General features: G+C 53.0%; 3 protein-coding genes across 9 annotated transcripts; all 3 read right to left on the bottom strand.

Moving 5' to 3' along the window:
• Nucleotides 1-225: 225 nt before the first annotated feature.
• On the bottom strand, nucleotides 226-11,045 carry ADISSP (adipose secreted signaling protein). 6 transcript variants are annotated; one of them, XM_019644656.1, is made up of 6 exons: nucleotides 10,921-11,045; nucleotides 4,680-4,790; nucleotides 4,411-4,485; nucleotides 3,656-3,691; nucleotides 3,089-3,231; nucleotides 226-681 (listed from the first exon to the last, which is right to left on the bottom strand). In XM_019644656.1, the coding sequence occupies exons 2-6, from the start codon at nucleotides 4,696-4,698 to the stop codon at nucleotides 295-297; spliced, it is 660 nt and encodes a 219-aa protein (XP_019500201.1). In that variant the 5' UTR covers nucleotides 4,699-4,790; nucleotides 10,921-11,045; the 3' UTR covers nucleotides 226-294. The 6 variants fall into 6 exon arrangements, with proteins under 6 accessions (XP_019500201.1, XP_019500198.1, XP_019500199.1 ...); XM_019644653.1 differs by having other exon boundaries at nucleotides 3,656-3,739; XM_019644654.1 differs by lacking the exon at nucleotides 10,921-11,045 and adding an exon at nucleotides 7,314-8,198 and having other exon boundaries at nucleotides 3,656-3,739.
• A 7,738-nt stretch (nucleotides 11,046-18,783) lies between these two features.
• SPEF1 (sperm flagellar and cilia associated 1) lies at nucleotides 18,784-24,296 on the bottom strand. 2 transcript variants are annotated; one of them, XM_019644642.1, is made up of 7 exons: nucleotides 21,867-24,296; nucleotides 20,479-20,590; nucleotides 19,960-20,116; nucleotides 19,714-19,753; nucleotides 19,533-19,593; nucleotides 19,220-19,343; nucleotides 18,784-19,078 (listed from the first exon to the last, which is right to left on the bottom strand). In XM_019644642.1, the coding sequence occupies exons 1-7, from the start codon at nucleotides 21,973-21,975 to the stop codon at nucleotides 19,013-19,015; spliced, it is 669 nt and encodes a 222-aa protein (XP_019500187.1). In that variant the 5' UTR covers nucleotides 21,976-24,296; the 3' UTR covers nucleotides 18,784-19,012. The 2 variants fall into 2 exon arrangements, with proteins under 2 accessions (XP_019500187.1, XP_019500186.1); XM_019644641.1 differs by having other exon boundaries at nucleotides 18,784-19,120.
• Nucleotides 24,297-24,395: 99 nt separating this feature from the next.
• CENPB (centromere protein B) lies at nucleotides 24,396-27,053 on the bottom strand. Its single transcript, XM_019644640.1, has one exon. It carries the CDS (start codon nucleotides 27,032-27,034, stop codon nucleotides 25,217-25,219), a length of 1,818 nt encoding a protein of 605 aa, XP_019500185.1. The 5' UTR covers nucleotides 27,035-27,053; the 3' UTR covers nucleotides 24,396-25,216.
• Between the last annotated feature and the right edge of the window lie 6 nt (nucleotides 27,054-27,059).

Below are 27,059 nucleotides of genomic sequence, written 5' to 3' on the forward strand. Positions count from 1 at the left end.
GCAGGGCAGGCCTTGAGCATATCAGGTGGCAAGAGGCAAAGGTCTGAGGGGATTTGCTCAATCCACTTAAGGGCAATGTCATAAAGAGGAGGTTGGGGGACATAAAACAAGCTGGGGCTTCGCACATGGTGAACTGACACCCCAGCCTCTGGAGGGTGTGGGGGATGAAGCCAGAGGGTAGGGAGAAGCAACCCCCAGCCCACAGCCCAGGCCTGGTGGGTGCTAGGAGGGAGGGAGGGCTGGAGGTCCAGACCCAGTTCCTCTGTGGCTCATGTCATCCCACAGAGGAAACTATCAGGCGATGGGCACACATAGGCCAACAGTGTGAGCCAATGGACTTCTGTCCAGGGAGTGATGTCTGTGGCATGGAACCTGCCAAGTTGTCACACTGCAAGCCCAGATAGAGGCACCATGTCCCCAGCTGCTTAGCTGCCCGTCCACCCTAAATGATGGGAAGGTAGCACCCCATGCTCTTGTTCCCACGCACACCCAGGCCCTGCTGGAGGAGGGCAGGCCTCCAGGACCCTGAGCAGAGGACGCACCTTCTGGAACAGGCATGACACTGAGGAGCTTGAGGTGCAGGCTGGGAACAGGTGCCTCTTGGACGTCCTTGCTTAGCCTGTGCACCGAGGGCAGAGTGAAGGTAATCTCATACCTGTGCAGGATCTTCAGAAAGCCAACCTGCAGCAGGAAGGGTGGGGCAAGGAGGCACCTTCACTTACAGCCTCTCCCTGGGACTGCCCAGGTTGTGCCATCTGTGATCCTGTGGGCTTCTGCACCTGCTTCCTTGGGGACCCCGGGGGGCCTAACTCCCCCCACCACTACAGCTGGTTCACACTCCCAGGCCCTTCCCCTGAGGACCTCATCCCCACAGCTCGGCCAACACACTTCCTCGGTATCTGTCTCATGGGCCCCACAGCTCTTCGGTGGTCCATTTTATAGACAAGCAAATGGAAGCCAGGAAATGACTGGCTTCAGGCCTCCCAACCACTCCTGCCATGAGTGGCGCACAGCAAGGCACCAACCACTGCCCAAAGGGGAGGCTAAAAGTCCCACAGCCTGCCCCCACCACTTCCGGCACCTTCCCAGAGCCAATAGCCCAGAGTCAGGGACACTGGTTCTCTTGTCACTCATGTGGAGACAAGGAGCAACACAGATTGCCCGGGATGAAGGATGGGGTAGAATTAGAAACACAGAAACTAGACCAGCTGTGTCAGTCTAGAGCTGGCCCCCAGGCCTGGCACCAGCCACTGAACCCAGGCTCCCGCTTGCCCTACTGGCCTCTGAACATGGATGCCTGCCTGCCCACTCAAAGCCTCACTGTGTCCAACGGCGCTGACTCGGGGTCAAAGCAATTTCTGTTGTTCAGACACAGTGCTTGGCAACCGACACCTTCTGGGATAGATGCCATACTTGGAAACTCCAGTTGTGTGAAGGGTCACAAGCCAGGGTGGTTGTTGAGCAGGTAGCTGGACCAGAGTGGCCGACCAGGAGGCCCAAGTGCTGTACTCACAGGTCACGTGCACATACTTTCCTGCTCAGTTTCAGGGGCTGGATGGCCCTGTCCCTGGGGGCCAGCTGGGATTGGCTGCATGGAGCAGTTAGCCTTTCAGTGGGATCAGGCCGATGTCACTGCCTGATAAAGTTCATTCAGTCTGTGTGGCTCCCACACGCTGCAGGTGGAGGGTATACCTCTCAAGAGAGCTTTCTGGCTGGACCTGCCAATGGTGACCCTGGGACTTAGCTGCACCACTTGCAGAATTTTCAGGGGAAATACTCAAAGATGTGCAAAAAATACTCACCACTGCCCTATTTATAAAAGTGAAAAATAGAAACAGCCGTAACACCAGGAATAGGGAGCCAGCTAAATCAATGGTGATACATATAATGGAATACCAGGCCATTGTAAAATCTCGTGGAAAAGTATTTACTGACAGAGGCAGGAGATGGTTCACAACGGAAGCAAGCAAAACACAGTGTTACACTGTGATGCCAGCTTGTTTTAGGAAAAAAAACCAGGAAAAAAAAGCTGGAATGACACACATCAAAATATTAACCATGGTTATTTCTGGATAGTATGAATGTGGGTATTTTTAGATTTCTTTATAGTTTTCTCTATTTTCCAAATTTTCTCTAATAGACATGAACAGATTTTGCAATGGAAAGGAAGGGAGAGGGAGCTATTTTTCTTTTAAATTTTGGTTCACTCTGTTTATTCCCTTGGGGAAGTTATCAGCTGTAGGAGAAGGAACAAGAATTTTCGAGTTGGGCAGAAACGGGTATGAATCTGGGCCCCTCGTCAGGGTGATCTCAATAGACCAGATGTCCCACCCCACACCACACCCCTGTACTCGTGCTCAACTCTGGGACCCTGGCTTGTTGTCCAACCTGAGGGCCTCACTCCCTGTCTCCCCCAATCCATCCCCTCCAGAGACGTCCTCCTGCCCCTCCTAAGTGAATATGGGATCCGACAGTGTCCTAGCAGCTGGAGAGGCCCTGCAGTTGGAGGGTGTGTGAGGTGTGACCGATAGGAGAGGGGATAGGAGAGGGTGATGCTTCACCAAGCAGAAAACATAAGGGTGAATCAGCCAGAAGTTTGACAAAGAAAGTAAATAAAGTCACACCTTGTTATCAGAATAATTAGCCTCTCACCTGTGCGACATACATACATTCTTCCATTTCATTCTTGCACCAATTCTATGGGGTGTGAATTGTCTTCATTTCAGCGAGTGGGAAGCTGAGGTGACCTTCTCAAGGTCACAGAGCCAAAATAGCAGACCTGGACTTGAACCCAGGCCTGTGGCCCCACAGCCTGAACACCCACCTTCCAATGCTATTGTTGGGGTGATGCTGATGATAACAACAGCTCTGCTCCGCTCACCTTATTCGAGCAACACTCTAAATGCACTCACCTCATTGCAATCTCACCACCTCCTCCTTTACAGATGGGGAAACCAAGGCCCAGGGAGGGATAAAGATATGCCTATGAAGCCAGCTTAGAGGAAATGGGACAGGCCCAGGAAGCCATACAGGGCTGAGGAGAAAGTGGAGAGAGTGATGCTGATGATGGGTGGAGGTATGCACATACCTTGACCAGAAAGCTGCTGTCACTCTCCTGGGTGACCATGACCACCGAGTCATGCAGCTTCTCATCAAAGTGGACATGGCTCTGGGAACCTTCTGCATCGTGGCCTGCTGCAAAGCGGATACTCCGGACTCTGGGCTTGTTGCCTAGGAAGAGAGTGGGAGAGAGCTCCAGGGGCTGCAGGCTTCTCTACCACCAGGAAACAAGTCCCTCTTATTGCCTCTTCACCCGCTGCAACTGCCCTTGACATTACTTAGCACCTACTGGCGAGGCTCCTTTCAGGGCAAGGCCACATCCTATTGGACACGGGATCATAAGGCTTGAAGCCCAGGCCTCCCACAAAAAATACCCTGAGAATGGGTGTCGGGGGGAGTCGGGATGAGCTAATATGATCCCTCACTTAGAGGGGATAAGACTACCGCCAGAGACAGGAAGAGACAGTCCTCTAGCCTCTCCCCCAGCCCCAGGTGGTGCAGGATTCGGCCCAGGCCTCAGGATCCCTGCCCAGGGCTCTCCTCCACAGGACCAAGCTCCCCATCTCTGTACCTTCTCTTCCAAATATGTCTGTACCTGAGGCTCCTGCCTGTCCCTCCTGATGACCCCAACCTGGTAGGGGTTGGGGGCACGGACAGGAACGGATTCTATGGGACTTGCCTGGGGGTGGGAAAAACAAAGACCGCCAAAACCCACACTGGGTCCACCCACCTAGGAGAAGCTGCAGCTGCCCTTGACTCATCGCTGATCACTGGCACAAAAGATGGAAGAACACAGTGGAGCCTCCTGGACCCTTCCCAGAGATGCCCTTCCCTCCTCTGCTTAAAACCTCACAAGGCCCTTAGCTGTCCCCAGCGGGGTCAGGTTATCTCAAGCCAAGAGGCAGGGGGTTGAGACAGGCAGAGTATCAGAAGCTGGGCTGAGGGCCTAGGCTGGGGGAGGTCCATTTTGCCAAGAGCATGACCCCAGTCCTCTCTGGCCCCCATAGTCCCTAGGCCTCCCAAAAGCCCTGCTCAGAGTCCATCTGGTGGGAGGGCCTGGGCTAACCCTGGCCTGAGTTCTTGGACACTCAGTGGAGGCCCAGGAGAGCCAGCCTGGCACTTCCACATCCCCTGCTAAGCGCCCCCCGACCTGACCCTTAAATCTCACCAGGCCTCCCTTGCCTAAAACTCTCCATGAGTCCTTATGGATTCTGAATGAACCCAAATTTCTTTCCACAGCCTGCTATGGCTCTACCCACCTTCCCAATCTCAGTGCTCACCCAAGCCCCTCATGCCCCCAGCCCCCCAAGTGGAACAGGGAAACTGGAACATTGGGACACAGACACACACCTCCACGGATCAGCACACCAAGGAGCCAGCAGAGGTCCCCAGGTTCCTTGCTAGGGCTTGCGTGTGCCCCAGGACCTGGCACAAACACTGGTGCAATTACTGATATAATTTGTGCTCATATTCAGATACACACACACACACACACACACACACACACACACACACACACACACACACACAGCCAATGCAGTCCCCACATGCAACAACACCTCTCTCACCAGAACCCACTGGAAGACCCTGCAAACCCCACCGGCCAGGAAGGCACTCACCCTTGTTGGCTGCAGCCATGGACACCCTCCCGGCCTTGGGGTGAGACACACAGCTGGACCCCGCGTCTCAAACTCAGCAGTCTCCCATGCTCCAAGGACACCAGCAGGAGCCTGAAGAGTGGGGAGTGGGGAAGCATGGGTCAGGGCCACCCATGGCCTGAGAGCAGAGGTCTCCCTTTAGGAAAGACCCAAACCCCTGTTGCTCTCAGCAGCCAAGTGGTGCCTGCATCCTCTAGCATAGGGGGCTTCTACCCCCACTACTCCACCCACACCCCACATTCACCAAGAGCCCTCACCCCTGCTTGACACCCTGTTGACCCAGGGCTTGGCCAGCACAGGACTCATGGGCCCAGCCCACCTGAGGCTGGTGGGAAGGGCAGTCTGGAAAGGAGGGGACTTCTTTGGCACTTTCCAGGAGCCAGTTCTGGAGTTGGTGACTCCAAGGGCCGCACCCCCATGCATCCAGAGGCCACGTTATTAAGGTCACACACCTAGTACAGCTGGGTCCAGGTTAAACAGTATGCTTGGAGGGGAGCAAGAGTAAAGGGCCCACGTAAGATAACATGTCCTTGGAGCTTTCCGTCCCTCTGATAGATTGGTCAGGGCTCTATGCAGAACAGGAATCTGTGGAGGGGTTGTCCCCTAGCTCAGTTCGCCAAGGGCAGGCAGCCTCAGGGCAGGGGCAGTGGAAAGCGCCCCCAGGAAGCCTGTGTGAGCAGTTTGACCCCCAATGAGCTGAGTTGCAACCATCTCAGCATCAAAAAGAGTAATGACAGCAACTGATGGAAACAGATGGAATACATAAAATTGGAGCATTCAGAGATGAGAAAAAAAGAAAGTAAGACAAACAAACCCAAACCCTCATTTGTCACCACTGACAGTAGCAATGCCCTAACTTTTTACTCTGAAAATTGGCAATAATGAGAAATAATTCAGCCTGTCTCCCGGCCTTCCTGAAATGAAAATGCCCTGGTGGTTAGAAGAAAAGCTCTTCTTTACAGAAGAATTCTCGCTATTAAATAACAAAAGAATGACCAAATGCCAAGTAATTCTGCAACTCCCAAAGAAGCAAATGCTGGAGGCAATGAGTCAGTGGATGCTACACCCAGAGCAAAAAGGATGACAGAAGTGGATGCTCACAGATGCCCAAAGTCCACGGACAGATGACCTAGGTTCTTAAGGGGAATGACACAGATTGCAACGGGAGAATGTGACATCAGCCAGTCACACACTGGGTCCCTCACCCCTCACTCACAGTAGAACCTGACACACTGATGTCTCCTGATGTGAGGCAGCACCAAGTCACAGTACCACTAACAAGGGCACAGCATCTGCCCAAAATGTCTAACCTGGGGATCTAATCAAGCGCCTAGCTCCAACTTCTGGTTTACTGAAAACACAGAGGCTAGAGGAACAAATTAAATGACTCCATGAGAAAAAGCGAGACAAACCCAGGAGGCAGAATATTCTGTAGGACAACTGCAACGTTTTGTTGTTTGTTTGTTTGTTTTTCCAAACTGCAAAAGGAAAAATAAAGAAGGGGAGGTTGGTAGTAGATAGGGGATGGGCAAAAAACAGACTGTGGGGCTGCCGTCTGTTTTTTGTTACGTTTTATTTGAACGCAACAGCACTTGTTTATGTTGTCTAAAACTGCTTCTGCACTAAAGCAAAACAAGTTTGAGTAATTGCCACAGAGACCATGTAGCCTGCAAAGTCTAAAATATTAACTACCTGGCCCTTCACACAAAAAGTTTGCCAACCACTATTCTAGATTAACACACAGAGAGCAAGAAGGCAGGATACTCTGTGGGACAACTGACCTGGTTTATTCCATTACACCAGTTACAAGAAGAAAAATAAATGGGGTAGGGGGTTTCTAACCACCTATAAAAAATACATTTGGGAGAGAACTGAGAAGTGTGAATAGGACTGGATCTTAAATGACATTAATAAGAGCTGATCTTGTTTGGTGAGGTAATGGAATTATATTCTGTAGAGAAGTATGTCCTATTTTTCAGAGATACACACTGAAGTATTTAGAGATGGGTGACCCACGAATGACCTTGGCTAGTCCAAGGAACAAGGAAGAGAAACCACGGGGGTGGGGTGGCCCCAGAGTCAGGGGCAAGGACCGTGGGAGACGTGACCCTGAGATCTTTCAGGTGCCTTGCTGTCCTGGGAGCCAGCCTCACCTCCCTCCCCACCTCCCAGTGTGAGAACTCCATCCAGGCCCAACCCCTACCTCATGCGCAGGGTGATGAGCTTGGGTGCCAGGAGCCCCCAGTAGAAGGAGGCATTAGGAGATGCAGGGAAAGGCAGGGCTTGGGTCTCAGGAATACAGGAGCAGCCAGGGCAGGAACAGCCTCAGGCCAGCACACACCACCTCCCTGTCCCACCATTGCAGGCTAGCTCTCAGGCCCCACCCAGGAAGGGGGTACTATGCCCCCACTCATCTCTGGCCAGGACAGCTCTGGGGTCAACCTCAGAAGGGCAGCCCCTTAGTCCTGGGATGCTCAGCTTGTCCCTAGGGAGCCCGGTCCTTGGAGAAAGGCTTGCCCCTACCCCACCCACTCCAGCCACCCTCTCAGAGCATGTGAAGTGTCCAAGCACAAGGGTACCAGGCCCTCTTCCTACCTTTCGGAGAGGCTGCTCCAGCCACACCTCTGCAGCCATGGCGGAATGACTGTCCGATGCCCACAAGGTACCCCCATCTCCCAGGAAGCCTGGGTGAAAGTTTTAACTAGTGGCTGATGAGCAAAGTCTCCTGGGAACCCTTCATAAAACACTCTGACCCAGTACATGCAGGGCCCCTCCCTGTCTTCCCCCACAACCCACTGCCTGTTGCCTGCTTGCCTTTGCCCAGGCTATCCCCTCTGTCTGGAACAATTCTGTCCCCCATCCACACCTTGGCCTGGGTCTCAGCCCCAGAAAACCTTTCTTAGGGTAGCACAAACCCTACCCCACCCCTGCCCATCTCAGCGTAGGCCTGAAAAATCTTTAAAAGGATCCCCTTTCTCACTTCTGGGATCATTTGGTATCTATGTTCCTCACCTTACAAGGGCAGTGACTATTTTTGCCAAACCTTGTGGCCCCAGCACCCAGTCCAGCACCTGGCAGGGAGCACCTGTGTTCGGTTCATATTTGTTAAATGAATGACCAAATTAAGGGGAACCCAAGCAGAGGCCTTGGTGGGCCCCTAGGCAGTTGTGGGAGTCACTCTCTTGCCCGATGCTCTTAGGAAGAGCCCCACCCTACTCTCTTAGCCAACCGGGGCCTGGAGGGCACACCCCTCCCCCATCTCAGAGTGTGGCCTCCCACTAGGCATTCTTCTAGGCTTGACACAATCAGCTGGTGACCTGCCCCTGCTGGCCCTGAGATGGAAAGCCCAGAGGGCAGGACCTGCATCTCAAGTACAGCCCAGAGCTCAGGCCAGAGCAAGCAGAGGGGGAGGCAAGTGACTTCAGGAGTCCAAAGGAGGTTGAAAAAAGCAAGCCTCCTTTCTCCTGACAGCCGCTGTCCCCTGGAAGCCAGATTCTCATCTACATAACTCCTCATCAGAAGCAAGAGGAGAGGGTGTGGAGCCTCCTCCCGCTGCAGCGGTGTTCACAGGGAACCACTAGGAACCTCCAAACCCAGGCCTCCTTCCGTGCCAGCCAGGTCCCAAGCCCGGCCCAAGCTGCAGTCTCCCAGAGCCAGCAGGGACACCATCAGGAGCATGGGCTCCAGAGCCTGGCAGTCCTGGTTAAAATTCAGGCTGCACAGGCAAGTTACTTCACATCTCTGTGCCTCAGTTTCCTCATCTGTAGTGAAGGAATAGGCAGTGGCCTCTTCCTCAGAGGGTTTGATGCAGCTGGTGTCTGAAGCTGTGACAACGCTCCCAACACCACCCCCACCTTTGCAAAAGCAAACCCCCAAAGGCCTGGTTTCTGAAGCAACAGCAATTTCAGGGCAGCACTGGCAGAGAGGCACTTCAGGCCAATCCTGGAACAGCCAGGAATGGCTCTCAGGGTGGACCCCCCGGGAATTCGGCCTTCTCAGAATACAGCTCAAGGGTTGAGGGGCCTCCTTCCCCATTCCTTCCTCCTCATGGCTTCCCCCTCCCCCACTCCCTCCAGCCAGGTCCCCAGGGATTGCCAGAGAACAGATTGCTGGGAGCCTACTGTCCCCCACACAAGGCAGATGTGGAAAAAGTACATTCTGAGAAATGCCCATCCCCTGAAAAAATAAAAAAATGATACCATCACTCCCAGATGGGCTGTCAAGAGGTCAGGAGTAGGGCCATGGACAAGTCACAGGATGAGGAGGGCTGGAAAGCTAGAACAAGGGCCTTGAAGGATTCTTTGGCTCTCTGTTACAGAGAAATTGGGGGACACTTCTCTCTGGGGGACAGAGAGCTGCCAGCTCAGGTCCCTTTCAGCTTTAGAAAGAATGGCTGCTTCAGGGCTACCCTACTCAGGGCAGGGGTCAGCTTGGTCCAGTGGAGCCTCTGGCATGAAGACAGGCCCAGGGACATGACAAATGGACAGACAGATGGACAGATGGATGGTTATACAGGAACCCAGAGTTCTCAGCCCCCTAGACTCCTGCCCCACAGGATGCTAAATGCTACTGCAGGCTGTCCCATGCTGTGGACCAAGGCTCCAGACTGGAGGGAGAGCCAAAAGCAGTCTGTCCCTGAGTGGCAAGTACAGCTCCGGCGCCTGGCACCTTCTGGTCCTTTACCCCATAGCCGAACCCCTACATGACCTCTTGGGGCCTCATTTTACATTCATTCCTCAATACCCATTCTCAACCTGTTCTGGGACTTTCTGAACCAGGAAACTTTCCACCTTCCCCACACCCCCAGCCCAGGGTTCGGTCCTGGCTTAAGCACTCAGTCCATCAGAAGCAATGTCCAGCCTCTCAAAGGCTCAAGCTTATAAAAAGAGTGCCCCCTGGGACCACACTGTTCTGCCGACTCCAGAAATAGGACTAGCCCCACAGTGGGGAGCCTGCATACCTAGAACAATGCCTGGAAAGGCAAGAGGTCAGGTGTGGCTGTGGCAGTTTTACATCAGCTCAGTTTGGATGTGACTCCATTTCCTCCTCCCTCCAGCAGGCCAAAGGTGCAAGGATAAGCCGGGGTTCGCTCTCTCACAAATGGGTGGAGCAGGGGTGAACCGCACCCACACAATCCCACACCTTCCTGTCTCCCCAAGAAGTGTTGCCCTCTGAGTCTGCCCAGCATCCCCTCCCCACAAAACCCTACCCCTAAACCTCAGGTAGAAGGTGCTTAGACCCCTCTAGCCTCTGGACCACTTACCCCAACCAGGCCCTACCCTGGGCCAGTGACCTGGTGGTTCCAACAAGTAGAGGATAGGCAGGGTCCATGGGGTGTCTGCTGCCCCTGACCTTCAGTTCCCCGGATGGAGAAACGCCCTATCCCCACTTTCCAATACCAAGATTCAAGAGGAAAGGCAACCCAATGCCTCCTTTCTCAGTCCAGCAGGGCCCCTGCTCACTAACAGGAACACTGGTCCCGAACCTAAATCGAATCCCTCCTGCAGCGTGACAAAAGAGAGGTGCGGACCAAGTCCTCAGACGCACCAGGGGCCTGGGTGTAGGACCCTGTCCTGTATTCTCTCTCGCCTCCATCCCCGTGGGTGTGGCGCCCCCATCCCCGCCCCATTCTCACCTTCTTCGAAAACAAATGCGGCTCTAGACGACCTCCCCCCGACCCCCCACTTTCCATCACACCTCTCCCGGGCTGCAAGGCAGTGGCTCTGTCCCTCAGAGATAATCCTGCGCCCTCCCCACCCTCACCTCTGTTGACGCAGAGTCTTTGGAGCCCGCACTCCCAGACATCACCGCCCTCCTCCCTGAGGGTGCCGAGGCACGCGAGGTTCAGAGAGGCTACTCGTCCAAGGTCACACAGCGAAGCGGTGGCAATAGAGGTGTGGGGGGGGAATGCTGACCCCATTTACGCCCCCGGCCCTCACAATGCCACACGTGCCCCCAACAGCGTCCCGGGGAAAACACACCAGCTACGCCAGCTAACGATCACCCGCGTCCCCGGGGCCTGACATCCCGCCAGCTCAGATGCCAGGGAGCCCTCCCAGGACCGGCCAGGACATTGGAGCCCAACCCCCTCGCCCCAGCCGGATGGGGTCTCATGCACCGACTGCCTAGGATAGAGGCTAGACTGGAAAGGGATCTCCGCAAGCCGGGAGGAACCGGGAGGTGGCGGAAGGAGCAGTCTCACCGTGCACTGCGCACCCCGGGGCCGAGCCGAGACGCCCGCGGCAGCGGCGGTGACGGTAGCGGTGGCAGCTGGGGACTCAACGCCGAACACGAGGAAGGAGCCCCGCGCCGCCACCGCCCGCCTCACGGGCACGCCCCCGCCTCCGCTCATTGGTCGGCCGTGGGGGGTGGGCAAGGATGCTTCGGACCAATAAGCCGGCGCCAGAGAACCGCCAACGGGCGTAGCTCCGCTGCGTCACGTGCAGGGTTCTGCGGCTGCGCCACGAAAGCCTTCGCTTAGCCAGAGCCCTGGGAGTTATCGCGATGAAGGCAGCAAGGCCTCCCGAAGTACCCAGGGTCCTGCTTGGAACAGGAGTGAGAAAGAGAAGGAGGAGCGCCTCAAATAGGCCCCGCCCACGCCCCACCTTCAGCTGTGGGGTTTGCACCTCCCGCCTCGGCCAGAACTGGAAAGTGGCCTCCCCTAGGCTCTGCCCACTCGAACGGTCGGACGGCGGGGCTCAGGGCTAGGTGGGACACTTGAAAGTCGCTTCCAAGTCCGCATCGGCAATCGATACAATCGATACACGTATCGCAAGGCCCTGCCCAGGAGACGCTCTGCGACCCTCGGGTTTCGACCTCTTTCCCCGTCCACCCCATTCCCTTCTTCGGAGGAAGCGCTCCGACACGGACCAGAAACGGGTCCTGGGAGCCCTGCGGGCCAGGATAAGCATCAGAACAAAGAAGGCACGCTGGAAGGGGGTTGGGAGAAACTATGCAGGCACCCCGGGGACCACAGCCTCTGCTCCTTGTCTCCACGGAGGCGGTTGCCATGGCAGCAGGATGCACCTAGCTCAGCTCAGCTCCGCGGGGTGGAATGTGGGCGCCTGCACTGAGCGCTAGGAGCAAGAGGCGTGGCCTTCGAGTCGCAGTTCTAGCGGCAGCTAAGCCTGCGATCCTTGAACAGCCCCCATGTTCGCTCTGACAGTCCCTAAAGTAACCGCGGGGAGCCTTCCGGAGCCTTCGGCCCCCTCCTTGCAACTTAACTAGGGGAGAGATGACGTAAGCCGCTGAGGGCCAGCTTTCTTTCAAAGGCACCAGAGCCTCTGCCTTTGGGAAGCCCCCAAGGCTCCTACACTCCGCTGGATCCCTGTGCTCTGGTCTGCACACTGTTGGCAAACTAATCTTCCTGAGCTATTGTTTCCATCGCCTCTTCGCCTGCTCCAAAGCGCTCCGTGCTCTGCGACTGTCTCCAGCAGAGCCTCACAAACTTTTACGCAACATTTTGGGTGATTCGTGCACTCTCTTGGCGTTTAAGATGATGTCCTCCAGTGCGGGCATTGGCAGACATTGGGAGATTTTCACATTCTGATCCCAGCTCATCCGCTCCGGCCGGATGCCTTCTCACTACCCAACCCCACCCTTCCATGTGCCCTACTGTGCCCCGCCTCCAATTGTATTCCCATGTCTATTCTATTCTTCAAGGTCTAAAGCTGGCAGACAGTGTGCCCAAAGCAGACTGCAGATGTATTTTGTTTAGCCCATATGGGCTTTTAAAAACTCTAATTCTTTTTCTTCCTCTTCCTCCTCCTCTTCCTCTTCTTATTCCTCTTTTGAAATATCAGAATATCCAACAACATAGACTCACATTCCAGCCTGCCATCAAAGGCTGGCACATCAATTTGTAACAGTCCCCACCAATCCCTATTTTATCACATTAATTTTGCCTTCTGAGTCTGTACAGACATTTGATTTCATGATGCTCTCATTACGCTACCTCCACACCTCAAATGCCCTTCCTACACTCCTTTTATGGGCAAAACTCACCCAAGATCAGGTTAAGGCCTGCCTTTTTTTTTTTATGTCTTTCTAGCCAACTTCACAAAAACCATCCCTGGCTCTTTCAAACTTGCAGACTAGCAGCTAACTGTGAACTGCCTTGGTGCTACAGTAGTCTTCCCCTTATCTGCGATTCCACTTTCCGTGGTTTTAGTTTCCTGCGTCAACCATGGTCCGGAAATATTACATGGAAAACTCCAGAAATAAACTATTTTAAGTTTTAAAATGTACACCGTTCTGAGTAATATGAAGAAATCTTGCTCTGTCCTGCTCCATCCCGCCCATTATATGAATCCACACTGTATACGCTAGTCACTTAGTAGCCATTCTATTATCACATTGATTACCGGAAACAGAGAGACCACATTCACATAACTTTTATTACAGTATATTGTTATAATTGTTCTATTTCATTAGCTATTGTTGTCAATCTGTTACTATGCCTAATTTATAAATTAAACTTTATTATAGCTATGTATGTGTGGGGAAAAAACATAGTATCTATAGGGTTTGGTACTATCTGCGGTTTCAGGCATCTACTGGGGGTCTTGGAATGTATCCCCTGCAGATAAGAGGGGACTACTATATATTGTATTGTATATTCTGGTACATGTCTTGGCAAACATATGGATGCATTTCTTTTGAGTATACATTGAGGAATGGAATTACTGGAACATAGCTGTAGTGTCTTTATAATGTGTCAACTTAGGGTGAATTACATTTCCCAGAATTCTCTTCCATGTATGTTTCCAATTAGGGTGGGCCACAACGACATTTTGGCATGAGATTCAGAGGGTGGAAGGAAAGCAGTGGCTATATTGTTTTTTATACTTGCAAGGTCTAGGCAGGAGCTTTGTAGCCCATGCACTTTGTTGCTGATCTGCTGGCTCACCTCATTGACATGGGGTAGCAGCCAGGCTTGCAACTGGCTCCACCTTTCCCTGGATTCTCCTTCAGCTTCTCTGACTCCTGGGCCAGTCAAGAAAGGGCACCAGCTTCTACTGCAGGACACCACATTATCAAGTTTGGAGGCAATGAAAACTGACATGAGTTCCAGTTCATCCTTGAGGGTTCCAGCTTGTGTTCATGGATTCCAATTAGTCCTTTCTTTTCCCCACTTTACGAGTACAGTAAAACCTCGGATTGCGAGTAACTTGGTTTGCAAGTGTTCCGCAAGACGAGCAAACATTTCTACGAGTAATGGCAAAAACCACCATTACTTTTGCACCAACCTAATAATACATTTTAACTTGGTAAATGAACAATGTCTTGCAATACAAGTAGTTTGTTTCTGGAACTAATTATGCTCGCAAACTGAGGTATTACTGTGTATCCATCTTCCCTTCCCAGCTACCTGACCTGTGGACGTCAAGCTCCAGCGTCAGATGCAAAACCAGCCCTACAGGACCTATTTAACAGTTACCCAAAGTCAAATCCTTTCTGCTTCTCTGATTGAACCCTAACTAATACAACAGCATAGGTATATGTTTAATTTTACATGAAACTGCCAAACTGTTTTCTGAGATGGTTATACTCACTCACACTCCCATCAGCAGAGTATGAGAGTTCCAGTTGCTTCACATCCTCATCAATATAAAAATTAGCAACTAATTTTGTAAAACCATGACACTAAACCAAAGCAGGGCAACAGGCTACCAATCTTCAGTCTCTGTTCTGAACCATGCCCTTGTAGAGCACAATTTCACAATATCTATCAAGATTAAAGATGCATGTATTCTTTGACCTAACAACCCCAGTTCTGGAATTTATCATGTAGATATACTTGTACACAATACTAAATTATGAATATATGAGATTATTCATTTTATTACTATTAATAACAAAGGACTAGAAACAAATCAAATGTCCATAAATAGAGCACTGATTAAGTAAATTTGGTACAGACAATAGAATTTTATACAGCTTTAAAAGCAGAGAAAGTTTTCAATATACTGATATGGAAAAATCTTGTGTGTTTTTTTTTTAACTTTATTGGGGAACAGTATGTTTTTCCCAGGACCCATCAGCTCCAAGTCAAGTTGTTGTCCTTCAGTCTTAGTTGTGGAGGGCACAGCTCAGCTCCAGTCTCCGTTTTCAATCGAACCAGCAACCTTGTTGTTAAGAGCATGCGCTCTAACCAACTGAGCCATCCGGCTGCCCACTGGCAGCTCAGCGGTAGCGCAGCTCAAGTCGTTGTCTTCAATCTAGTTGCGGAGGGCGCAGCTCACTGGCCCATGTGGGAATTGAACCAGCAACCCTGTTGCTCAGAGCATGCGCTGTAACCAACTGAGCCACCCGGCTGCCAGGAAAAATCCTGCATTAGTCAAGGTTCTCCAGAGAAACAGAACCAATGGGAGATAGAGATATTTACTCTAAGGAATTAGCTCACAACATCACAGAGGCTAGCAAGTTGCAAGATCTGTAGGGTGAGTCAGCAAGCTGGAGACTCAGGAGACTGGATAATTTAGTTCTAATCCAAAGGCTGGCGGGCTCAAGACCCAGGAAGAATCAATGTTTCAGTTAGAGTCCAAAGGCAGAAAAAAAAAGCCAATGTCCCAGTTCAAAGGCTATCAGACAAGAGGAATTTTCTCTTACTCTGGGAAGAGGCAGCTTTTTTATTCTATTCAGCCTTTCAACTGATTGGAAGAGGCCCACCCATATGAGGGAGAACAATCTGCTTTACTTAGTCTACCCATTTAAATGTTACTCTCATCCCAAAACACCCTCGCAGAAACACTCAGAATAATGTTTGACCAAATATGTGGGCACCCTGTGGCCCAGTCAAGTTGGCATATAACATTAACCATCACATATCTACAAGAAATCTTGTTACGTGGAAAATCAAGATATAGGACAGAGTGGGTAGTCTGCTTCCCCTTTATGTTAAAAAATTAAGGGTAAGGGTCGGCCGGTTAGCTCAGTTGGTTAGAGCACAGTGCTCATAACACCAAGGTTGCCAGTTCAATCCCCGCATGGGCCACGGAGCTGCACCCTCCACAATCAGATTGAAGGCAATTATTTGACTTGGAGCTGATGGGTCCTGGAAAAACACACTGTTCCCCAATAAAAATTTTTTTAAAAGTGGGGGTAAGATAACAATAAATGTGCATATTTGCTTGTATTCATATAATACACTCTAGATGAATACACAGAAACTAAAGAAGAAGATTACCTACTGGAGATGTGTGAGGACCAAACAAGGTTTTCACTTTTTATATGTTTTTAAAAATTATTTGTGTTTTATCTATTCAAAACATTAAGTAACAAAAAAATTTAAATACCTTTTTATATGCCTTCTCCCCTTCTAGGATTGTGAACATTGGGGGAGACAAATCATGTTGTATACTCATCTTTGTGTTCCTGGCATTTAGTACATAGTAGATATTCAATAAACATTTGAGGAATGAATGAATGAATCAGAAGAAATCCGATTTATTGTGGGTCAGTGAGGGGAGAGGAGAGTGAGAGGCAGAGTGGAAGAAATATGGCAGTAGATGTCAGAAGGGAAGTTTGGAGAACAAGAGAGTTGGTTAAAGAAGAGCTATAGAATTATAATGTGCGATATAACCCACCTCCATACGTAGTCCCAGGAAACATTCAATAAAATTCTCCACTGCTTTGGAGGTTTGATCTGTAGGGTTTTGAGATATGATTGTGGGTTGAGACAGACTCAGGCATATCTGGATACTAGGAATGGGGGGAGGGAATTCAAGGAGGAGGAACCTCCAGGACCTAGCCCAAGGCCCTACTATCAAACAAGACAGTAGACCCTTAAGGGGGTGACCCCAGTCACTGAAACTGCATTCTGCCCTCACTGTGCTTCTGTCAGGCAGAGTCAGGCCCTACCACACCTCTTGGTCCTCAAGCCCCTCCACAAACCATTCCTACCAGCTCCACACACAAGAGTGTACAATTGTGTGTGGTCCATGGATGAAAGGTTCAGAGAACAGAACTCTGGAGACCCAATACAGACTATTGAGAAAAAACAGTGCTAGAGATGGGGTCAATATGTGTGCGAGGCTGGTGATTAATTTGGGAAGGCAGAGGGCAGGCTGAAGCCAGTGTTATCCTAAGACCAGGCTAAGTGCAAAGGAGGTCAGGCCGAGATCAGGGGTAGTCATCAATTTTTATTTTTATTTTATTTTAGGAACTCAGGTAAATAGAATTGGACTCCATGTAATCTTTGGCTCATGACACTATCTCCCTACTTGTCCATAAATAGCCCTTATTAATGCCTGTAAACCTACTACTTGCCCCAAGAATGAAAACATGACAAATAACTTATATCTACTGATGTGCTTCTTGCCTCTGGCCCCTGCTTTCTCTCAGAAGTAACCGCTATCCTAGATTTTATCCTTTGTTGCTTTTTCCTCCTTGTAGCCAACTTCTAAAATGGCTCCCAATGATCTCTGCCTTCTGATATTCACACCCATGTGTTCCTCTCTCCTTGAATGTGGGCTGGATCGAGTCACCTACTTCTCATAAACAGAACGACAAATGTGATGGACGTCACTTCTGTGATTACATTAGATAAGATTATAATTTCCATCTTGCTAGCAGGCTCTGTTAACTCTTTCCCTTGCTGGCTTTGAAGTAAGCTGACATCCTGGAGATGGTCACATAGCAAGGAAGTGAGGGCAGCCACCAGCCAACAACCAGCAAGAAACGGAAGCCCTCAATCCAACAGTCCACAAGAAACAACTCTCTCAACAACTTCCAGAAGTCCCTCCCCAGTCGAGCCTTCAGACAAGCCCATAGCTCTGGCCAACACTTTGATTGCAGCCTTATGAGAAAACCTGAAGCAGAGGATCCAGCTAAGCCATACCTGACTTTGAGCCACAGAAAATATGAGGTAGTAAATATGTGCTGTTTTATGCCACTAAGTTTGTGGTAATTTGTTATACAATAGTAGATAATGAATACATATTCTTTTGTTATTATAAAACATGTTGCTGTGAACATTGCTATACATGTGTCCCAGAACACAGAACACAGAGATTGAGTTTCCTCTGGGTATATGCTGAGTATATGCCTAGGAACAGAATTGTGGGGGCTCAGGATTTACAAATGTTCAATATTGCTGGCAGTCCATAAATGATCAGAGTTAGGGTCACACCATGGCCATAGTGTCTTGGTCAGGGTTGGGAGTCAAACCTGTCTTCAGTCCATATTAGGATCAGTCTGTGAGCAGGGTTTGGAGTCATACAGAGGATACATTTAGGGGTCAGTCCATGGGCAGGGCTGAGGGTGAGTCTGTGGCTACATTCGGGAAAAAACTGAAGCCTGGGTTTCGACAGAGTTGGAGGACATTGTGAGGGTGGGTTTGGGGGTCAGTCTAAGTAAGGCCAGAGTTTGAAGTCAGACTGTCCTAGTGCACAAGACCTGACCCCTGTGATATCATCAACCTACCAAGCAATGGCCACTCAGGGCCCAACTGCCTACGTGGTTAAGACCCACTCTGTACCCAAAAGGCTCTTTCACTCAAGGGGTGGAGATGGGGGACAAGACCTTACTGCCCACAAGGATCCAGGCAGAGAGAGAAGGCAGATGCAGAAAAGAAAGCACAATACCTTTAATTGGGGGCGGGAATGGGGGAGGGGCAGCCCTGTCCCATATACCCCAAACATACTCAGTTGTACCTCATGGGAGGGGAGGGCTATTGGTCTAGGTATAGGCACAGCCAATGTCTTCCCCACTCCTGGATGAGCCCCCTCCTCACCCCTTCCTCTCCAGCGGCTGTGCTCCCCAGCCTCCAGATGGGTCCCAGGTGAGCTCGCAGGAAGGGCAAGTGGCTCCCTCAGCTGCCTGAGGCAGCTTCCCCCATGGCCCAGAGCGCGTAGAACTAGCCTGGATGGAGACACTGCTGTCCTCACAGCTAGGCGGGTACCTGATTCTAGCGTTGCAAACTGAGCCAGGGGACCGCCCCGCAAAGCCCAGCACAGGGAGCGCCAAGGCAGAGCCCCTGGTGTCGGTGTCGGGAACTGCTTGGGGGCGCATGCCAGGTTTCTGCATGTGGCTTCTGGGTTCTGGAAAGCGGTTCATTCTCCTGACCCGGATGGAGTATAAGGAGGTGGCTCAGTCCTGGGGCTCCGCTTGGAGGGCTCCACGCCCACCCCCACCCCAAAAGCAGGGGCGCGCTCACGCCCCAGGAGGCTCTTTGGAGCTGCTGGCTCCGCCAGCCGGTTGGTGGGTCCGTTCGTCCGTCCGTCGGTGGGTGCGTCGGTCGCGGTGTGGGTTCTCGAGGGTACTGGGGCGTCCCAGCGCGGCCGAGCCGCCGCTCACCGCTGCTTACGCTCCGCCTGCTGGAGCCGCCGGGAGAGGTCTTCGATGCGCACGTTCTTGAGCTGGAGCAGGTGTTCCAAGCGCCTCACCTTCATTTGTAGGACCTGGGCCCCGCAGCGAAGAGGTCGAGCCCAGCTGCCCGCTCCCCTCTGTCCCCACCTCTGTAGGTCCCAATTTCCCGCACCTTCCCAGCGTGCCCTCACCTGCACAGTCTCCTGTGAGGCCAACAGCTCCTGCTCCTTTTCAGCAATCTGGAGGACGAAGCTTGGGTCGCCATGAAGCACCTGGCTATACGCCGGAGGCCGGGGCGCTGGCAGCCGGCCTCCTCTGGAGTAGAAAGCAGCTTAGCGGAGGTCTGGACTTTGGGCCCCACCCTCACCTTTCCAGTGCTCCTGAGCCAGATCTTCCCTCCTCCCGTTCCTCCGTTCCTGCCTTCCCTAACTTCCCGAGAGCACCCCAGCCATGTGTAGGAAGATCAGCTAGCCTGGTGATGTCAGGAACTCCCAGCTTCCTTACCTGAGCTGCCCCTCTCCCTGAGGGTCTGGGTCACCTTCCCCTCGGGTCTTCTGGGACAAACCTGAGAAGAGATAAGTGGGGGAGTAACGGTTCTGGCGTCCTATTTTCCTGTCTCCCCTCCCCCCCAAGGGAAACGAGGAAAGCTCTTTCTGGAAGGGAGGAAAAGTAAAAGTCACCTTACCCACATCCATGTAGCCAGTGCCATCCTGCGGAGCCAGTTCCTGAAAGAACCCGCCCTCCCCCCAAGGTCCACTGTGAGTTCAGGCTGGCCCATCCCCAAGGAACCCCATGTCCCTTCCGCAGTCACCCACGCCAGGCTCCCTTGCGCCAGTCACCCTTCTTCCACACTTATCGCCAAGGAGGGGCTTTCCGCAGCCTGGGAAGCTCCCCCAAAGCAGGGGGAGGAGAAGCCTCAGTGGGGTGGCACCTGTAAGGAGCCTGAGCCCTGCTTCCCGCGCCTCTGCCGCTCCTCCAGACGCTGCCTCAGCGGAATCAGCACCAACTCCACCACACCTGGAACGCACTGCGCGATCTTGCGCATCACGTCCTCCGGTACCGAGAAATTCAGCTTGTTCAGCACCTTCCTGCGGGGTAGACACAGAGATGGCGGACTATGTCCTCAGGGAATGAAGTGAAGAAAGTGGGGGAGGAAGAAGGGAGTGCAGTAATAGCGGTCCTGGGTGCGCAGCCCTGGGGGGAATGGAAGGGCACCACATCTGAGCCCGGTTCTTGGGTGTTCTGAGTTTCTTGTCTCCTCCCCAAAAGAAGAGTCCTTTGATTTTGTTACCAGACAATTCTGTCTGCATTGTCCCTCCCAACCCTTCCACCAACACAGTCCCAGACTGGGCTTCCGAGACCATAGGAGGTGGAGGGGCTGGCACAGCCCTTCCTGGGAGCCCGGGGTAGGGGCCGGAGATCCCGCTAGTGCGCAGAGATATCCTACTACCTGTTCAGGTGACTCCAGTTGCTGAGCTTCTGTTGGAGAGAGTTGGCAGGGACGTAATTGTGCATCTCCACCATCTTGGGGAAGTAAAACTTGATGACTTCTGCGACAAGAACTGAGGGAGTGGGAGTGGGCGCAGACATGGAAGGAGGGGGGGATGGGAAAGAGAGAAGAAATGGGTGGGATGGGAGAATCAGGGATGGCAGAATGGTGGGGCCAAGTGAAGTGGAGGTGAGGAAAGGGAAAGGATGATAGGGAGGGAGAGATGGGGTGGGAGGGGGGTGTTAAGGACGTGAGATCAGTGATCAGCCAGAGACTAAACCTCCAGCACACTCCAGAGGGGCTGCATCCCTTCCCCATTAGCACAGGGCATATGAAAACTGCCGTCTCTGATCCTGTGGTAGAGAATGAGTCTTCAAGGGAGCATTTCAGGTGCCTAGGGTCCCACCCTCAGCATTCACATGGATACACACACATAATCCAACACCAAAGTCCCAGGAGAGAGTCACAGACTCATACAAGCAGATACATGTGATAAGATCCCCCTACGAATATGCACATAGAACAGAATGTGTAGACACACAGGACACATACATTCCCAGACACACATAGGCACACATATAGCACCACACACACAAACACACAGGAATGCACAAACACATACATTGACACATACCTCCATCACTGGAGTTCCAAGAGACAGTCACCAACACACACACACAAGTACAAAGAGTCACATATACACCAATATACACATACAGAGATACATAGTTCTGTCATTAAAATCCCAGAAGACAGTCTTAGACACACAGACACCTACACAATCACAAAGAAACACATATGCACATAAGAGCCCCCTTACATACATACAGGGCAGAATGTTTCGATACACATATGAACACACAAACGCTCAAACTCCCACAAGGCAAACATATAGAATACAACAATGAGCATGCTCACACAGAGAGATGCACAAATACACAGATAAACATCTTAGTTATTAAAGTCCCAGGAGACAGCCACAGACTCACATACTTGGACACACACACATACACACACAGACACACACACATAAAGTATAGAACATGTAGTCATATATATTGACACACGCATGCCCACATTCCCAGATGCAGAACACACACACACACACACAGACACACACAGACACACACAGACACACACAGACACACACAGACACACACACACACACACACACACACACACCTACAATTCAAGTCCTAGGAGATAGATATCCCCCAACACACACACACACACACACACCCCACACGTACACAAGCATTGAGAGACATGTATGAACACAGACCCCAAAACAGTACATACAGGACAGAACATGTGGACACACAGGCGCACACACACACTGGGGTGCACACCTCCGTCACTGAAGTCCCGGGAGAGATTTCTCTTGGGCCTGGACAGAGGAATGTTGTCCACCCACAGGTACAGCTGGTGCAGCGCCTCCTCGTCCACGCTGCCTGCCATTGGCGCCTTCAGCAAAACCAGGCCGTTCCAGCAGTGCAGCGTCCAGCTCCAACCTCACGACCTCTCAAGCGCCTCCTCCCTCGCCACTGCGAGCGCCTCGACTGGCTTCTGCCTCTCTAAACCCCAGACTCCTGTCCCAGCTGGGAGCAGCCATATTGTTTTCTGAAACCATAGCAACCATCCTTGACTCTGGAGGGGGCAGAGGCTTCTGGGAGTTGTAGTTTTCCCACGTTATCTCTCCTCAGGCCCCAGATTTGAAAAGGCGATTATAGGTGGCCTTGTCTTTCCCGCCTCCGAAAAAGAAATCACCTCTGCACTCACGCCACCTGCTGACCACCCACTGTCCTACTCTGGGACCTGCCAAAGCCAACCAGGTCCCAGAACCTCTGCACCTGCTTCCCCTGGGGCTGGGATCCTTCTGGATCCTTCAATGATCAGTCCCAAGTGAAAGCAGCATCTCAATGTTTGTCAGATTTATCTGGGCATCCATTGTTAATCTGCTGCTTCCCATCTGGACCGTGTGACAGACTGCGTGACAGTGCCTCCTTGCTGGGCCCCTTCTCAAAGCTCTGTGCTCATTGGGCCGTCACCACTCCCGCCTTCCCAGCAGTGTCCTGGTGGGGCATTTAATATGTAACCCTGACTCCCAGGGAGAACACCAGAGCTCAAGGCCAGTGCCTCAGGCAGGTCATTTAACTCCATAACCCTATTACCTCCTTCGTGAAATGAGGGTAGTTCTCAACTACTTGTCCAACAGGGTTATGGGGAGAATGGGAAGGGTATTTACAGAAGACCTGTATTTGTATGCGACTGCTGGACAGGGAGTTGGTTATAGGTATGAGTTGCAAGAGCTCCTGTAGACACTTCCACACCCCTCATCTCCCTCTGAAGAGCTATTCTTCCACATCTTCAGGAGGGTTAGGAAGATGGGTTCTTCTTTAGTGAAGGGGCACAGAGTAGCAGTAAAGGGCCACTTCTAGGGTCAGCCTGGGAAGCAAGCTTGCTTCCACAACAGACTAGTAGTGTGGCTTTGGGCACATTACTGTAATTCCCTGTTTCTCATGGTTTTTACCTACCTTACAGGGGTTTTGTGAGCATCTAAAGTGCTTAGCATATTACCTGGCATGTGGCAAGAGCCCTATTAACATCAGTTGGTGTCAATAATGAGATGATCTCAGTTCCTACAAAAAAGGTGTTCTTCTAGGCAGGAGACAAATAGAAGGGATTTCCCTTGTTGGTATTTGAGGTGAGGGGCTTGGATTGACCAGGGGCACCTTGGGAGAAGGCTACTGCCCCCGCCTACTTACTCCAGAGCAGGCCAGAGGGTAGGCTGGGCTTTCTCATGACTCTCTGGTCTCCTCTCCAGGGCTCAGATGAGGAGAGGGGTGATGGTAAGTGGACTTCCAATTGCTTTCTGCTCTTAGTTTTGAAGGCCTAGAAGGGATCCGTGTGTCCCAGGAGTGCAAAAGGCCAAGTGGGGAACAGTCACTCCACCTTCTTGTTTTAAAGTAATACATAGTGGCTTTGCCTTTCTAGAAGGGACCACACCCAGGGCAGGCAAGAGACAAAAGATAACCTGGATATCCCCCCCTTAACATTCCAGGGTGGAGAGAGGAAGAACTGCAAGGAGGTGTGGGGGGGAGGGAACCATGGGGTGATGTGCCAGCCCTAGTCAAGGTGGGAAAACCGGTTTGGGGCCCCGAGCTGCTTGCCCAGCTCAAGCTCAGGCCCTCCCCTAGCTGGAACCACTGGGGCCTGAGGGCCTCAATGCTGGAGGGCCAGGGAGGCAGGGACTGGCCCTGAAAAGAGAAAGGGTGCAGGATCTGTAAGGGGCCTGTCTTCACCTTTGGACTGGAGGGCACTGCAGAGGGAGTTGCCAATTCATCTTTAGCCTCTTGGGGGTGTAATCTGTCCCCAGCAATATTACCTTTCTCCTGCCACTGTCCCCAAAGATAGCCAATCACTGAAAGGCCTAAAAGGCTCCCTCTTAAGGCACCAAACGTAAACCAAGGGCCCTGTATGCTCCTTGAAACGCCAACCTGGACCACAGGAGCTGCCCTCTAGCCCCATGCCTGCAAGGACCTTCTTTAATAAGACTTGATAGGCCTAGTTCCCAGGTGCCTATAGTTTAATTTGGCCCAACACAGACTCCCTCCTTCCTGTCCCAGCCAACGGATCCCAAACTTCTCACTCCAAAGCACTGCAAAGCCCAGCTTTCTCAAACCCAAGCCCATACCCCTGCCTCCCCAAGCCTAGATAACATTTAGATATGGAGGTGGCCCCTCACCCTACTCAGGGCTTAGGCTGTTGCCACCCTCTTAACATTTGCTTCCATGTCCCACCAGAGCAAGGACCAAAGGGAACCAGGAAAGGACATGTCCCCAAGACAGACACAAGCCCAGACCATGAAGGATGCACCCTTGGCTGTTAAAACATTCACCCCCACAAAAGGGGGGTGAACGGATTTATTGAATTCAGACTGGGAAAGGAGCGGCTGGATGGCTGGACTCTGGGCCCAGCCCCAGGCCCCCTGCCCAAGGTAAACCCCTGCCAGAGAGGGAGGAGAGGCATGGGGCCTGCAGCTGCCCACAAGGGAAACGCCCATTATCACTCCCCTGGAGGGCCTCTTGGGAACCTCCCATCTGGAAAGAAAACCAAGGGCCAAAGTAACATGGACTGGGCCAGAGAAAAGGATTGGAGAGGTGGGAAAGCAGGCAGAGGCAGGCTCAAAAGCCTGTGGTGAGTTAGACTGTGCTTCTCAAGGCGGCCTGGGGGAGGGGATGGGGGGCTGCCAGCCTTGTGGGGGCCTAGGCTGGACCTTCCTCTGAAGCCCTTCCCAGAATGGCTTTGGGGTCCCCCCCACCAAAGACCTGGTGTGGACGGCAGAGGGGAGAGGCACTCTCCGGCCGGGAGCTTCCAGGGCCCATCCCTGGTGGCTGCTATGGCCTAGTCCACTGATGGCACGGTGTGGTAGCACCGGACAGCTCCCCACCTGATCCCCTAAGCCCAGGGGCAAATGGGGAGGAAAGGACTCTGAGAAAGAGGCAATAAGCAGGCAGTGAGGCTGACCCCAGCCCCAGGCCGTATCAAGGTGACTGGGCCTGTCACAGGGCGTGGGGAACATCACTAAAGGATCTGGGGCTCCGCACTCTGGCTCCATCCACAACAGCTGCCCAAAGAGTCCTTTGCCCTGGGTTGGTGCTGCCACATCTGGGTCAAGGGCATGGCTAGGCCCGGTGGCTCAGCTTTGATGTCCAAGACCCCGAACTCCTGCCTGCCTGGCGTGGTTCTTCCTGGTCACATGGACCAGATCATGTTCCAAGTGGAGGATGTGGCTCTGCACACGGTCATCAATAGGGAAGGAGGTCAGGTACCTCTTGACCATAGCGAAGTAAGCCATGGCCTCCCCAAAGCTGGGCACAGGGACCTCATCACCATCTTCATCATCTTCGTCATCTTCATCATCATCGTCGTCATCGTCCTCCTCTTCCTCACTGTCCGACTCAGAGTCCTCCTCACCTTCTAGGAAATGGAGGGTAGGGCACTGGGCCTCCTCCTGCGCACCATAGCCCCCAAAGCTACCACCAGCCTCCACTACCCCCTGGGCCCAGTCCTCTGCCTCTAAGCCCTCAGAGGAGCTCTCCTCCTCTTCCTCCTCCTCCTCTTCGTCACTGTCATCAACATCACCCTCCTCTTCAACCTCCTCTTCCTCCCCTAACTCCTCTCCTTCCCCCTCTTCCTCCTCCTCCTCTCCTTCCTCCTCCTCCTCTGCCTCCTCCTCCTCCCCTTCACCCTCCTCTTCCTCCTCTTCTTCTTCCTCCTCCTCCTCCTCCTCTTCTTCTTCCCCCTCGCTCTTGAGGGCAGTGGTAATGGTGGCATTTGGACCACCCCCAAAGCCGGCCTCACGAAAGCAGGCAGCTATGTCCGAAGGCTCCACTGCCTGCCAGGCCGCAGCTACGAAGTGCAGGGCCTCCATGAGGCCCAGCTGCAGGCCTGAGCGATCCTGGCCCTCTAGCGCAGCCATGGCCTTGAGCAGCATAGCCTGGCGGTAGTGGCCCTTCACCTGTTGGACCACTCCCCGCTCCAGCGGCTGCACAGTGCCCGGTGGGAAGAAAGCCAGCTGCACATGCCGCAGGCCCGAGGTATCTAGGGACTGGGCAGCCAGGCGGCCAGCCAGCAGCAGGACTCGGCGAGATTCTGCAGCCATGCGGGTGTCCAGGGCCTTCAGATACTTGGCCAGGGCTTGGGTGGTGACACCACCCTTCGAGTTGGCGGTGTAGTCGCAGGGCAGGCCGGCTTGGCCTGCACGGGGCTTAGCTGATTTGCCCGCCACGAGCGGGGGCAACTTCTCGCTGCCATCAGCATTGGCGCACAGCAAGACACTCAGGCGCTGGGTGGCCCTGCGCGCCCGTCCATCGCTGCCGCACAGCCCCGCGGCCTGATCGGGCAGAAAGTCGTACCATAGACTGGTCTCAGTGGCGCTGAACACGTCCTGGGAGGCGTAGCCCTCGGCGACCGACGGCGGCTGCTCCTCCCGAGCGCGCCAGCCCGTCGTACTTCCTCCGCTGCCCTCCGAGGGCACCGCAGGTGGGCTGGCGGGCGCTGCTGCGGCCCGGGGAGCAGTGCTGCGCGACCGGGCGCGGGCCACGCCACTGCAGGACACTACTCCGTGACGCCGGCGGAAGCGGTCCAGCCAGCCGTTGGAAGCAGTGAAGTCGTCCATGCCCAGCTCCTCGGCTATCCGCAGCGCCTTCTCCTTGAGAATGATGCCCTTCACTGGCAGGCCAGCAGCGCGGATCTGTTGGAACCAGGCGATGAGCAGCCCCTCGAGCTTGTCATAGGGGGACAGCTTGTTGGTCTTGCGGCAGGTGGAGGCCACACCGTACTTGCGCTCCGACGCCAGGATGGCGCGCTTGTTCTTCAGGATGGTGCTCAGCGTGGACGGCGGGATGTTGAAGCGCCGCGCGATCTCGCCCTTGCGCAGGTCCGGGTTTTCCTCCACCTCCTGGATGATCCGCGACTTTTCCCGGAACGTCAGCTGCCGCCGCTTGGGGCCCATCCCGGCGCGCCCCCCGCCCCGGGGC

This window comes from Hipposideros armiger, unplaced genomic scaffold (assembly GCF_001890085.2).
Source record: "Hipposideros armiger isolate ML-2016 unplaced genomic scaffold, ASM189008v1 scaffold_89, whole genome shotgun sequence".
Classification (NCBI taxonomy): domain Eukaryota; kingdom Metazoa; phylum Chordata; class Mammalia; order Chiroptera; family Hipposideridae; genus Hipposideros; species Hipposideros armiger.

Bases quoted from the DNA above. Each gene is read 5' to 3' on its own strand.
- ADISSP (XM_019644653.1), bottom strand. The intron at 3,740-4,410 runs GTGTGTGTCTGT...TCCCACCCCCAG, and splicing joins TGGTGTGCTGATCCGTGGAG to GCAAGTCCCATAGAATCCGT. The intron at 3,232-3,655 runs GTACAGACATAT...CTCTCTTCCTAG, and splicing joins GGGACAGGCAGGAGCCTCAG to GCAACAAGCCCAGAGTCCGG.
- SPEF1 (XM_019644641.1), bottom strand. From the start codon at position 21,975: ATGGCAGGCAGCGTGGACGAGGAGGCGCTGCACCAGCTGTACCTGTGG. The intron at 19,754-19,959 runs GTGCCACCCCAC...GGGTTCTTTCAG, and splicing joins AGGGCTCAGGCTCCTTACAG to GAACTGGCTCCGCAGGATGG. The intron at 19,594-19,713 runs GTAAGGTGACTT...ATCTCTTCTCAG, and splicing joins CACTGGCTACATGGATGTGG to GTTTGTCCCAGAAGACCCGA.
- CENPB (XM_019644640.1), bottom strand. From the start codon at position 27,034: ATGGGCCCCAAGCGGCGGCAGCTGACGTTCCGGGAAAAGTCGCGGATC.